At 41.2% G+C, this 13513-nt stretch overlaps 1 protein-coding gene and 1 long non-coding RNA gene across 3 annotated transcripts in view; one reads left to right on the forward strand and one right to left on the reverse strand.

Annotated features, from left to right (window-relative positions):
• The window catches only part of LOC113965797, a 35892-nt gene extending 24217 nt beyond the window's left edge, over positions 1-11675 (reverse strand). The window contains exons 1-3 of one of the 2 annotated variants that reach the window (XR_003533638.1): positions 11582-11675; positions 8605-8721; positions 3767-4058 (exon numbers count right to left, since the gene is read on the reverse strand). This is a non-coding gene — a long non-coding RNA (uncharacterized LOC113965797). Of the gene's footprint in view, positions 1-3766; positions 4059-8604; positions 8722-11581 lie in introns of those variants that run through there. The other variant, XR_003533639.1, reaches the window with a different exon arrangement.
• CAND1 (cullin associated and neddylation dissociated 1) overlaps positions 11473-13513 on the forward strand; it is a 33329-nt gene continuing 31288 nt past the window's right edge. Inside the window, exon 1 of the mRNA XM_027679652.1 lies at positions 11473-11627. Coding sequence (XP_027535453.1) covers positions 11564-11627 — 64 coding nt within the window. The 5' untranslated portion in view covers positions 11473-11563. The remainder of the gene's footprint in view (positions 11628-13513) is intronic.

The raw sequence follows: 13513 nt of genomic DNA on the forward strand, positions 1-13513 counted from the left end.
CAAGTATGAAATAAAAGTGAATCTACCAGACTTTTTTCTTTCTTCAGGTTCATTATGAATTTCTCTGAATATCATTACCGAAGCTCTAAAATGAAGAAAACACCAGCAGGTTGGATTTGATGTCTATTTTCTCTGAAAGATTTTTGTATTCCATGTGTGACTGATTTTGTGATAAGGTAACTCTCTGGAGGGCATAGCTTCAGTTTTCAGATCATTTTTTTGCTTTCTAAACTAGAATAGGAAAAGAAGAAACCCTGCCTGATTGGATCGCCTTAGCAGCATATTTCTTCAGGACTTTTGCATCAGAGCAAATTAGATCATTCTGTACTGATGTGATATATAATTCTCGTATCTTCTGTGCCATCAGTTCCTTGGGTTTGGTTTGAAGGGATAAGAACTAAGCTGCAGCATTTGAGTGGAATTGTTTTTATTATTGGAATCACAAGATTTTTTCATGGTTAAGAGAAAATCTACCACAACAGCCACACAATGTGACTCATTCTAAAATATCAGGAACCTTAATTCTGTCAGCATCGATTGGACATGAAGCACGTCCATTGCTTTGAGGCTTTATGTAGCCCTACTAGCAAAAAGAAACTATTTCCTATTTGCAATTCAGTGCACACTGGGTTTATTATTTCCTTTAATTCTTCCTCATGTTTAAATAACTTCTTATTAAATCATTTCCCAGCGTTTCCTTTTAAGTGTGTTTTGGTGCATCAGTTGAGCACAGCTATGCCAAAGACTGGATCTGCTGCTTGAAAATATTCATTGATGGCAAGTAATGAAAAAGTAATGACAGCTGAAACAGATAAAAATCTGACTTCAGCTATTGTTGAACTTGTCGGTCTTTAGTGAAAAATGAAATATTAACTTTAATGGAATATCACTCTCACTGCATCTGCCATCATCACATTACAGGTTGTGATTGCTACATTTTCTCCCTCTACTGTAAAATGAGTCTTTGGAACAAAAAGGGCTGATTGCTTCATTAGTCGTGATATCATTCAGCACTTAGGACAACATTCATTTCTTTTGCACTCCATTTGCATTCCCTAATCACTGAAAATACCCTGGAAAATCTTATACCATTTGATAACCCAGCCGGAGAATATTTTTTCACTGAAGCCCTGGTTTGTTCCAATTCCTAGAAGTATGGTCTTGTTCTTTAGTCACTTATATTGAGCATAAATTATGATGGCTCTTAAGATGAGTCATATGAATTATGGTAAATACATTTTGAACCTTTTGCATTAGTTTTTCACGAGAACTGTTGGTAAGCAAAATAAATATGCATGAGATAGATAGCAAGTTTGGTGAATTTCAGTTGGAAGTAACTATGAATGTTTACCAAGATTACAGGTCTAACAACACATAAAATTGAATTACTAGCTTCCATTTTGGATCATCATCTGATTCTGTTTACATAGAAATTTTAATCCCTGTTGGGAAAAAGGATGAAAATCTGGGGCTTACTTGACACTATATGCCACCAACCGTACGTGCCAAAAAGAGACAGTTTGAGTAAATCTTGTCAAAAGAGAAAGTAGCACTAAGGAGGCAACACAGAGGGACTGAGCAGTCCATATCAATTTTTTAAAAGCAGTGGTGTATTTTCAGCCATTACTCCTTTGCCTTTTTTGTCAAGGACTCTGATTAGTCAGCTTTTTCATATTAAAAAAAGGTGAATGTAGATAACTAGTTCACTAATGTTGATTGTTACTGAGCTTGTGTCCATAAAGAAATTACTCTAGAATAAGACCTATACAAAGCTAAAGAATTATAGTTGTCATCAAAGAACTCTTTTAGAAGAATATTATTTTACATTAAGAGTATCCACACTATAAGCTTTCTGAAAATATTCTAAAAGACACATGTTGGGAGCACCTCCATGTATAAAGCTTATTTTTTCAGAAGTAGACACTGTTCTTACTTTCTTATTGCTCTTATACCATATTCTGCACACACCAAGAAGGGTGGGAATTGGTGCTTGACACAAAGATTACTTCAACAACATCATTCAAAGGTGTGGGGATGGCAGGTAGTAAAGTACCTACCAGACATGACAGTGAAGGAGTAAAGTATTTAACAATGAAAATCTATAACTTTTTGGGGTACCTAAGTGGTACTAGGTGAGTATAGAATTATTTATGCTACTGAAGTATTAATAACAGATATATTATCACAGAGAAATTCAGAAAAACATTATGCCCTCTTCTTCCTTTTTTTCCTGCTATAAAACTTCAAGCCTCAGTGCTTTCACTGTCTCAAAAAAATACTTTATGATAAAGACCCACAGAAAAGCTCAAAATGAAGAGAAAGAATTCCTAATTCAGTAGCTCTAGCTGCACAAATAAATAAAAAATGTCATTTGATAACATATGTGACCCAAATGGCCATTTCTTTTCAACAGATGCAATTTAATCTTTGAGCTGCAGGTGCAAAAGTTACCTCAAGGGAGAAGCCTCAAACAGGGCAATTTTACAGATGTTTGACTTGGTGGGAAGCGTAGGAATGATTGTGACATGGAGCTCTTTTTCCTTCTGCCATCCAACAGTGGATCATACATGACCCAGTACTTTATCTTGAAAGATGTATATAGATAGATATATTTCTATCCCTTGCACCAGATTGGAACATGGTTCAGCATAATATTTGCTCCTTTGGTCAGTGTTTAGCAACTGATGTGAGAATGGATTTTCATTCCAGTTTTTTCTAAGCACTCGAACACATTTGTTCTGAATTATCTATCTGGACATCCAGGTGGTTTCTAAGAGAATCAAATGGATTTAATACTGCCTTTGATTAGTTCCCACAGTTCTGAAAATGTATTCACCATCCCAGACTTTGCTTGGTTTTGCAAATGTGTCAGGGGTTTATCCTGCTTGATGCTGAAAATGGCATTCCTGTTGTAAAATGCTAACTTGAGCTAAGAACTTTGAGAAACTGGGCACTCTTTAAGGAAAACAAAAAATGAATTTTTTTTCTGGACCTCTGAAGCATGTGAATTAAATACAGTAATTAAAGAAAAAACTGAACCTCAGACCTTATATAGCAAGCAGTGATACAGATTTTCTTTCTGCTTGATACACCTGCAATACACAAAAATGTTTTTTTCCCAGCAAAGTATGTAAGCATGCGTGAAGCCATATGAAGCCACTCTGCTTTAAAATAAAGCTATGTGTTTAAATGCTTTGTTGTATTTAAGCCAACCTTGAATCAACCAAGATGGCTCACAAAACCCAACCATGTTCCACAATTCACTGAAGTCTGAAATACTAGGGACCACTGCCAACTTCTGACTGGCCTGCAGGGGCACTATTGCACCACCAGATGAGTCACCTAAAGGAAATATTATTTTGGAGTTGGCTTCTTGAAAACAAAAACCCTTTGCATCGGTTTGTGGACAAAAAGTTCTGAACAGAAAAAAATTACTCCTGTAAGTATTCTAGTAATGTCTTGCTCCTGAAGATTGACTAAAACGGGATATTTCCATTGCAATAAAATAGCTATATTTCCAAGCTGACCTTGAAGGATGTACAAACTATTCCTTCAGGATGGTGTCACAGTTTCTCAGCTAGATGCCTGAGACTATACACTGCTGAGGAGTAATGAAAATTCTCTTTCAGCTGCTGATGCTGTTCTCAGCCTTTGATGGGTTCCCAGAATGACCTTGCTAATACCACATAGAAAAGCACGGTGGACTAGAGAGCAACGAATGAAAGCAACCCACGACAAGGACCTGAAAGCAATGAGCTTCTGTGGTTTATGGCAAACGTGGAAGGGATAACATCCTGTATTTTAAAAGTAAAAACTTGGCCACACACAAGACTGGCAGACTACAGTAGGTGCTTCTCCATCTGGTTCTCTGGTCCTTGGCAGCACAGATTTTGAGAAAGAGTTGAGAGACACTAGATCCTGCTCTCACAATGGTTCTGTCTGGGCAGCACACTTTGATGACCTCCCAGTGGAAGATAGGGCTGCAAAACAGCACCTTCTTTCCATCCATGCCCATCACAGCCGCACAGAGTGCCACTATTCACAGCAGGACAAAGTGACTGCAAAATGCCATCAGAGCAGCTTTTTAACACTGAGTAGTGGTGTAAATGATGACATCAGGTACAAGAAAACAAAGAAAGAAGTTTATTTATTTCTATTGTTAGGGAAAGCACTGTCTCCAGAAACATTGTATGAATTAACTTCAAGGACATTCTTACAAATCATTGAGAGACAAAATCATCTTTATCTTGCAATATGTGAGCAGACAATTGTCTCTCTGTATCTCATACTTCCAAATGACATTACTTCTACAATATATTTGTTCCAGTCTCTCTGAAGCACTAGCTGGTAATGCAAAAATCTTAGAAAAATTACTAATTTTGGCCTCTACAAGATGATAATAGAACAAAGCCCAGATCTAGTACCATTATAGCTGAACACAGAGATAAAATTACATCCTTAGACTGTGTCATGGGTTGACCTTGGCCACCTCAACCCATGACGTGGCAGTACCACAAAAGTGGTAAAAACATTAAAAATCATATATGTCACCTTGACTGTGACAGGCAGGAGATATTTCTAACATAAGCAATATGTCTCAATTTCCAATAAATGAAAAGACTAAGACTTTTGCAAATCTATTTTTGTTTTGGAAATGACATTCCTCTTCATCAGACTGTGGCATGTGGGTGACTTTTGTGATAGAAGTTATTAAAAAATACCAGATCTCTCAGTGAGAGCTACTGGCATCATTAACCCCCTGAGAGATAACAGAACAACAGGAGGCATTTCTTAAGATTATTTTGAAATTTAAACATATTGGTTTTGATATACGCTTTTCTTCCTGGCATGTAATGATTTCAAAAGTATTATAGCTAATTGCAGATGTTTTCTTTCAAAATCCTCCTCCTGCTTGAATAATGCACATGAGATGCGTGAGATTCTTGGCTGATACTCTCACTTCTTTTGATACTTTGTTTTGTGTTTGCCACTCAGATACATACATTCACAATTAAGACACCGATACTTAGCAGTTCTACTCAAATTAATACATATTCATTATGAAGAGAAATTTTACAAACCCAGAGGGTTTAAAAATTCTAATGGTGGCTCTGACATGTTCAAACATATGCTATCATATATCTTTTAAACTTAGGCTATACCTTGGTATTATAATACACGGCTACCAATCCTAGAACAATATGAATAGCCTAATAATATATGCATTGAAACACCTTTCACACTTATGACGCTGTGTTAACTAATTTTAGCACGTAAACATGTGGTTAACAATTTATATGAAAGAGCAAAATCATGTTGAAAGACTCTAAGCCCCAGGATTCAATTGGTTATGGTGGGAATTTTTGCAATATAAATTAATTGGCGTTTCTGTTCAAATGGCTGTTGACATCCATGAAGATGTTCAGTGCTGAGCTGGAGACCAGTTGTTGGCCAGCCCTTCTTCGGTACCACCACCTGCATGCAGGACAGCCAGAAAATGGAAATACCCCGAAGACTGCAGCCCCTTCAGCAGCCTTGACTCCAGGGAAAAGTGGAAATGGTCATGGCACAAATGAGCCATGAGTTACCTAAGTTTGGGTAAAACTCTAATGAGGACAAGGAGGTATGGAGTTTTCTCATGTATTAGCAGATTCATAAGTTCTGGGGGTTGGATCTTTGCTTCTGACCTTTTAAAGGCTTTGATTCAAAGCACTCAAAGATTTTGAAGGAAGTGGCAGTTCTGTCAGTGCAAACAGTGAAAGCAATTTTACCACAGTTTTCTAGTCTGTTCCCGCGCCTGCTACTGTTACCCTTATTCTCTTTGCAAAAACAAGTAACCAGAGGAAACTACACAGACAGGCCCTAATCAGTACTTGAATTTAGTACTCCTCTAATAGGATTTTGTGCATAACACTTACTATGTGTTAAATATAATTCAGTTCAGTAAAAAAAATTTCAAAGAACTTTTGAGCTGATGAAACGTAGAGCTTCTCAGTCCTACAAGAGTCTCTAATAAAAGACCAGCCAGTGTGTGTTCCTGCTCAGGAGGACCTGAACACCACAGGTATTACATGTCAGGTCTAAAAACTGCAGTCAACTATATAGGGACACCTGGAGAAGTCTCTCATGCAGAGCATACAGAAGTCAGGATATTTTTAGGTTCCGCTGTGAGAATGTAGATGACAGTCTGTGTTGAGTAACTACTATTAATTTATTTCTCAATTAGTAAATTTAAAAGAAAAGAATACAATGTATATTAAGAACCATTCAGCTCCAACATGTGAGTTAAAGACTAATAAAGCCCTTCAGTAGAACATTCAGAGAGCATGGAAAAGATCAAAACATGAGTCAGTTTGTGGCAGTCAGCAGAGACACATCTTGACAGTCAGTGGGCTATGTTTGTTGTTCAAGTGATGGTGGGATGGCAACAGGCATTATCTGCTCCAAGAGGAGAATCACTGAGTCACTTTACCTTGGACAATCCTGTGGATGAGTCAGTTTTGCTCTGAGAAATCAGACTCTGCAAGGTTACACTCCATTCCATCAATTCATTCATTGCAATTTAGCTTTAGCCCTCTCTGTTCACCTTGATTCATGGCACAATAATTGTACTTGTATTTTTTCAACTTTGCTGTTACTGAGAGTCCGATAAATGTGGGAGATAGCACATTCTGTTGGCCTGAAGTGAAGCACTCTTAAGCAAGAATAGAGAGAACAGCAGCAGTGTTGTTATGTCAGGAAATGAAACAGATTAGCTCTTATGTCCACTTTAACAAACACTGACTCGTAATTAGCCAATGTACTAATGTTGAAATTTCTAAATTATCAGGATGGTCAAGGCTTTTCTGAAATGTGGGATCCAGAATAAACAAAATCCATAACACAGCTACTTCTTGTTCTAATAAGCCTCAACAGGGCAAACAATTTGTATTTTTACAACTTCTGAGACACAAAGAATATTGTTCAGTAACATAAGTTCCAATTAAACAAGTGCTTTTAAGTTTACTGAAGAGAAGTGTCTTGAGTACAAGCATTGCTGAGATCATTATATGAAGAAAGCTGGGTGTGCTGACATAAAGGGAAACATAAAGGGCTCTGAAGGAATTACAAACCTAGAGTTGTGATAAGGAATGAAAATGCAAATGGTCAAGGAAAAACAACTTGGACTGATTTTTAGGAGAGATATCAAGGAAGATAAAAGCTTTTGCTCTGTAAACTGAGTTCGTTTGGCATGAAAATAATACAATGATAAAAATCTTTCAGTCTAAATTTCTGGCTCATATAACGAATCAGATTTAATTTGAAAGATTAATTTTCTTTTTTACTTTTGTACGGTTGTGGTACGCATCTGATATTGACCAGAGATCCTCCAAAAATCTGTGCAGTCTTAAGTAATCAGAAGGGAAATTTCTTTTAGTGTTATTGTGGGGGAGGTTTTTTGATTCTTTTTTAACCTTTTAATTAAAAGCCCGTTACATTTTTTCCTTTAAGATATTACGTTTCCTGAAACTTAATCTTATGATGAGGGTGCTATTGGAGCTCTGTTCTTTTAGAGAGACAATCTGAGCTCATGTGACAGTTGCTTCAGTCCATTACTTAACCAGACGAATATATTCTTTTCAGCAATGTTTTCCTATCTTTCTCTTTTTAAAGCTGAGGAATCAGATACTCAAACACTTTGTTTTGGTTTGCTTTGCTTTACAGAAATGGATTATCTGGGTTAGGAAGGCAGTTGCAGCTATTATTTATTCTCTTTGGTGTGTAGAAATATCTCCTAAATGAGATCAACAGTATCTTCTGTTGTCCAGAAATGAAACGATCTCAAGTGAGAATTAGTACAGTAGCACCCACTGCTTTTGGAAAGATGCTTTGAGATTCTTACTTAACTTGGATATGAGCAAGTTTTCAGCTTTAGGAATAGAAAAAAACCTTAACTAAAACTTTGGTTTATGAGGTTGAAAGGCAGCTGATGATTTATTTAGTTATGAATGTGCCCTTTGACATTGCTATCATTTGCTATGGACTGCCATGTAACTTGAAAAACAAGGAAAACAAAAAGAAGGGGGGAAAAAAAGACCCACCCTTAGCAGAGTATTGCTATGATTAAGATTCGAAAGCCAAGTTAGCCAAACAGCTAACTCATCTTCGTGTCTCGGAACATAACAGTTTATAACAATGCAATACAATAATAACCTTAATACCTTGAAATACACATTTACCCACGTGACTGCGGCAGTGTAGGTTATGCTGCTTTTTCAATTTGTTTGCTTTAAGTTGAAGATTGCCATACCACTCCTTTTTGTTCCTTTCATATTTCAGTCTAGATTACTTCTTTGAAACCATCTGTGGTTTGTTAATATGATCAGTCAATAAATTTGTAAAGGCTTTCTTTATATGCATCTTTGTGAAAAGTCAGGGTTCAGATGTTCAAAGTCAGTCACATATCTAAGTGATAAACCACAACTGTAAGGTTCTCTAACTCAAATATCTGCTTGCAGCAGTGAGCAGCTTTTGACTTAGAGCAGAAATTTTCCTTTTATTTCCCCAAAACCAGCTCTGTAAAAAATGATAACCAGCTTTTAACTTGTCATCTGAAAGGATTACCTTTAAGCTGAGTAAAGCTGCATGGTATAGCTCTTTCTACACTGACAGATAAAGATGCAGCACATTCCTGATATCCTCTGTCCATCAGTGGGCTCACAGATCCTGTGTGAACTGAAACTGCAAAATGAGGAGGGTTCAAATTCTAGAGCTGTGAATGCATCTCTAAACTAACTCTGCTCTTCTCGCTCCTTCAGTATTTGGGGAATATATTTGCAAGTGTAAAGTAAGATAAATCCTTTCAGGTTCCAGCATTTAATTAAGCTTTCAGATATCTTTGTGAGTGAATAAAGACCATCTAATATGCATGTCTACAGGGAACAGATCAGGAGTACCACTCCATCTGTGAAGTTGTTTGCTATCAGCTGGAAAAAATCTCAACTCAATTAGTCTCTCTCTGTGTTAGTCTCCTCTGGAACATTGTATCTACTAGCTGAATCCCAATTGTAATAAATGTACTTGAACAAAAAAATACTTTGACTTCCTTCATGATGGCCGGTGTTTCTGGCAGTAATGGGAAATTGGATTTAAGCAGTGGCAGGTAAGCTGCAGGTACAGAAACTAGCATGGGAAGGGTGATGTTAAATGATTTTAAAAAAAATTTAAAAGTGTTCAAGGCTGTCTCGCAGACCAGAGAATTGTTCTGATTTTTTTTTCTTCTCACACACTCTCTTCTTAAAAGTAGATGTATGCAGGATTCTCAAAGTAGGAAATAGCCTGGTTTAGTGTCTAATTGAAAACTGTAAGGATTTGAAAAGGTAAATCCCAACAGCAGTTCACAGGGACCACTGGCAATGCTTTACTCCACAACAGGAATCAACAACTTTCCCTAGCATAGAGGATTTTCTTTTGTCTAGTTGGTCTTAACATGCTTCTCCAGTATAATGCATGTGGGAAGAATGTTTTTGGAACAGAGGATGTTTCACCACCCCATAACCACCTGATCCCCACTTAGTACCAAAGTCATGAATATAAATAAAGACTGGGTTAGAACAGTCTTTTCCCACAGTATGTGAGAACTGTAAGACACTGACATCCCGGAAACAAATTGTTCCGGGGAACTGTAAGATGCTCAAAAGTCACAATCACTAAAATGATTTAGAATAGTGCTAACCTTCCCATGGCAAAATATGAATCAATGTGCCAAATGTCAAACATTTGTACTTCAATTTTTTATGCCTCAGTACTTCAAAGAGGTGTGTAAAATATCACCGCAATTCAAACATCATAAACCATTTTCAGCTGTCACAACCAAGTCAAGATTGAGTCTATCTCCATTTGTATTGTTCCAGTCGGCTTCCTTAAATATTCAACGCAAGCATACAAGCAAAATGAAGTAAAGAATTTCCCTCTCTAAAGGTAACCTCTAAATTCAGTATTCCCAAATCAAAGGAATGAATGGCCTACTTGAAAATCAGTCATCATTGGGCCAGCTCTCCTTTTGAATGCTTCCCCTCACTACAGTTCCTCCACTCACACTGACGTTCCCCTCTTTCTCCTCCAGACACCCATCCCGCTCCTGACTACTTCCATTTTCCTTGTTCCATCCCTACATCGCGCCCACTGCAATGCCACTAATCCAACGCCATGCTGCCCCACCTCTTCCTACCACTGAGCTGCTCTGGGGAAGGAGATCAGTACACATTAAGCTCTCTCTCTAACCCAGCTGCCAGGCAATGAACAGTACGAGTACCTTCCAAGACAGCTGTTTGTACACTGTGGCTGGGTCACAGGCCATGGGGGTGATACACAACTTCACTCTATTGAGTAAAGTGTGTGTTTTCCATCAGCTGCTCTGCAAGGCTGCCTGCAAACTGCATGTAATAAACTCTTGAAGATATTTTCTTTATAGTTCAAGTCTTTATTTTTAATCACAAGATCAAAAGGCATTTCTGTAGGTTTGCTGTATACACACGTAACCGAGAAGGATTAAGGCTATTAAAATTCTTGGACAATAACATGAACCTCAAGGAAGAAATACGTGGAAATAATTCCTTGGTTCTACTACTACTCCATATCATCTACCCATGCATAGACAGACCATGGGCTGTGCCCAGAAAAGTAATGAGACTGGCACGAACAGTAACAGGGTATGCAAAAAAAGCCCCACTCTCCAAAGGTGTCCTTTGGCTTCTGAGGCCTCTAAAAGCACTCATATCACATTTCCAAGCTGCTTTCTGCAAGACACGGCTGATTTTTCACATCACTTTTGGGATCCATCTGACATTTTTGAGACCGCGTTCAGCTATGATGGGAGACACTGCACACCTGTGAAGGGGCCTGGAAGAGAAGCTGCCGGCTCTGTAACACCAGGATATTTTGCGGGCTTGTAATGGCCACAGTACGAGCAGCAGCGCTCCCGGTGCCCCATGGGGGGCACTAACAGGAACCCATAGTACTGCTGAACCCTTTGGATGCGAACAGCACTCAACCTAGAGCAGTTAGTTTCCAGCATCGCCTCCACCGACTCTCCCTCAGTGAAATCGCCCCGCCCCGCCCCACAACGAGGCACCGCATCCCAGCGTGCCCCGCGCTCAGGGATACTCGCCGCGCTCCAAACTACACGTCCCGCCAAGAGCCGCGGCGCGGGCGCGGTGCACGCCGGGACACGCAGGCCCCGCGGGCCTCCCCGCCTCTCTCCCGTGGCCGCACGAGCTTCCCGCGCACGCTCCGCGCCACGTACGATCTGACGCCACGAGGTGTCACAGGGCCGCCTGCGCCTCCCGCCCGCCCGCGCAGCCAATCAGCGGCGCCGGCCTTCGACCCCGGCGCCGAGCGCGAGCGGCCGCGCGCGCCTGCCCGCCCCTCCCACCGCGCCCGCCGCAGTCACCCCCCCCCCCCGGCCCGGCCCGGCCCGGCCCGGCCCCTGCACCGCGGGCGGAGCGGAGCCGGCGAGGCCGGGAAGACGCCGCCGCCGCCTCCTCCTTCTCTCCCCCTCCCCGCCCCGGCCGCGTCCGTCAACATGGCGAGCGCCTCGTACCACATCTCCAACCTGCTGGAGAAAATGACATCCAGCGACAAGGATTTCGGGGGAGCCCCCCCGCCGCCCCCCCCCACCCCCCGGGCTCCCTCCGTCGGCCCCGCGGACGCCCCGGCCCCGCGCACGCCCCCGCGCCGGCCCCGGGCCTGGTGGGTGTCGCGGCGGCGCGGACAGTGCCCGGCGGGGGCCGGTCCGCGGGCCCGGGCTGTGACCCCCGCACCGCCACTGCGGGACTGGGCGCGAATCTGCCGCGGCTGCTGCCCCGGGAGAGAGTTCCCGGGAGCGGAGCGTCCCTCCTCGCTGCCCGGGAAGGACGGGGCGCGGCGGTGCCCGCACGGCCGCGGCCTCCACGCGTCTGGGCAGGGATCCCCGGCAGCTGGGAAAGCCGAGCGGCCCGTCAGGTTTGTTGAGCTGGCGGGGACAGGCAGGGATGAGGTTTGAATTCCTGGCCTCGCAAATGCTCAGAGGCCGAACGGACGAAGCCCTGAGCAACCGACTGTCGCTGACCCTGCGTTGAGCAGCGGAGGCCGGGTGAGGTGACCTCCCAGATCCCCTTCCCAAGCTCAAAAAGATATGGAGCCTGTGATTCTACGAATAGGAGCAGGGAGGGCCAGCCAGCACGGCAGGCTTGAGAGGGTCCAGTGGAGGGCCACAAAGAAGATTAAGGGACTGAAACATCTCTCATCAGAAGAGACTGAAGGAGCTGGGCCTGCTTGGTCTAGAGAAGAGAAGACTGAGAGGAGGTCTCTTTAAGGCATATAAATACCTCAAAGAGGGGTGCAAAGAGAATGGTGCCAGGCTCTGCAGTGGTGCCCAGTGACAGGACAAGGAGCAATGGCCATAAATTAAAAGACAAGAAGTTTCACTTCAACATGAAGAAGAACTTCTTTATGTTGCTCAGTTGGTTAGAGTATGGTGCTAATAAAACGAAGATTGTGGGTTCAATCCCCATATGGGCCGTTCATTTAAGAGTTGGACTTGATGATCGTTGGGTATCCCTTCCAACTGAGAATATTCTGTGAAATCTGTTGATGGTGGCGCTGGAACAGATGGTCCAGGGAGGTCGTGAAGTCTCCCTCTCTGGAGACATTCAAAACCCACTTGGGTGCGTTCCTGTGTAACCTGCTCTAGGTGACCCTGCTTTGACGGGGGATTGGACTAGATGATTTCCAGAGGTCCCTTCCAGTCCTAAAAACTCTGTGACTCTAAGCTTACATCCTTCCTCAATGCTGCATGTTGTAGACAGAGGATTCTTGTAGTCCTCATGTAGTTGTGTATTGCTTTTGTGCATCCAGAGAGGGAAGTCAAGTCTTATGGCATTTATTTTTGAGCTTAGGATCTGTCAGAAGAGCACTACTTTTTTTGGATCATTTGTTTGCTTTGTAATAAATTAATAGTAGGTAATATGTAAAGTATCAAAGTGAGATAATACAAGTAAGCTGTTAAAAACAGCAGAGAAAATACATTTACATGGTAGCTCTAGCAAAGCATTAGGTGAAAGATAATTACCTTTTTTGGTATTGTGTGGAACCAGAAATTCACATTTGAAGCCTTTATTTGTCAAAGAGAGTACAGGAATACAGACAGGGAAAAGACATAAAATGTACTTGTGTTTTGTTGTTTTGCTGCAGCATTACAGTGCTTAGTTTTGTGGTTAAAGTAGATGTTGACATCCAGACATTTCTCTTGTTAATATATTAAAATCTAAAGGAAAACAGAGGTGGTGATTAAGTTAACATAGAGTTGGGTTTTGAATAATCTTAGCTTTTGACAAACTGGACACAAATGTGATATATTTATGTTTTTTTCATGTCACTTTCTTTCAGATTGGAATTACCTGGAGAGTTCAGACTAGAAATTTTGGAATTACAAAAAAATAGTGATTAGTCTAAAAAGAGACAATCAAGAATTGCCTGATTTTTTAAAAATTAT

The sequence above is a fragment of the Neopelma chrysocephalum genome, unplaced genomic scaffold (assembly GCF_003984885.1).
Source record: "Neopelma chrysocephalum unplaced genomic scaffold, ASM398488v2 Primary Assembly neopelma1_59, whole genome shotgun sequence".
Classification (NCBI taxonomy): domain Eukaryota; kingdom Metazoa; phylum Chordata; class Aves; order Passeriformes; family Pipridae; genus Neopelma; species Neopelma chrysocephalum.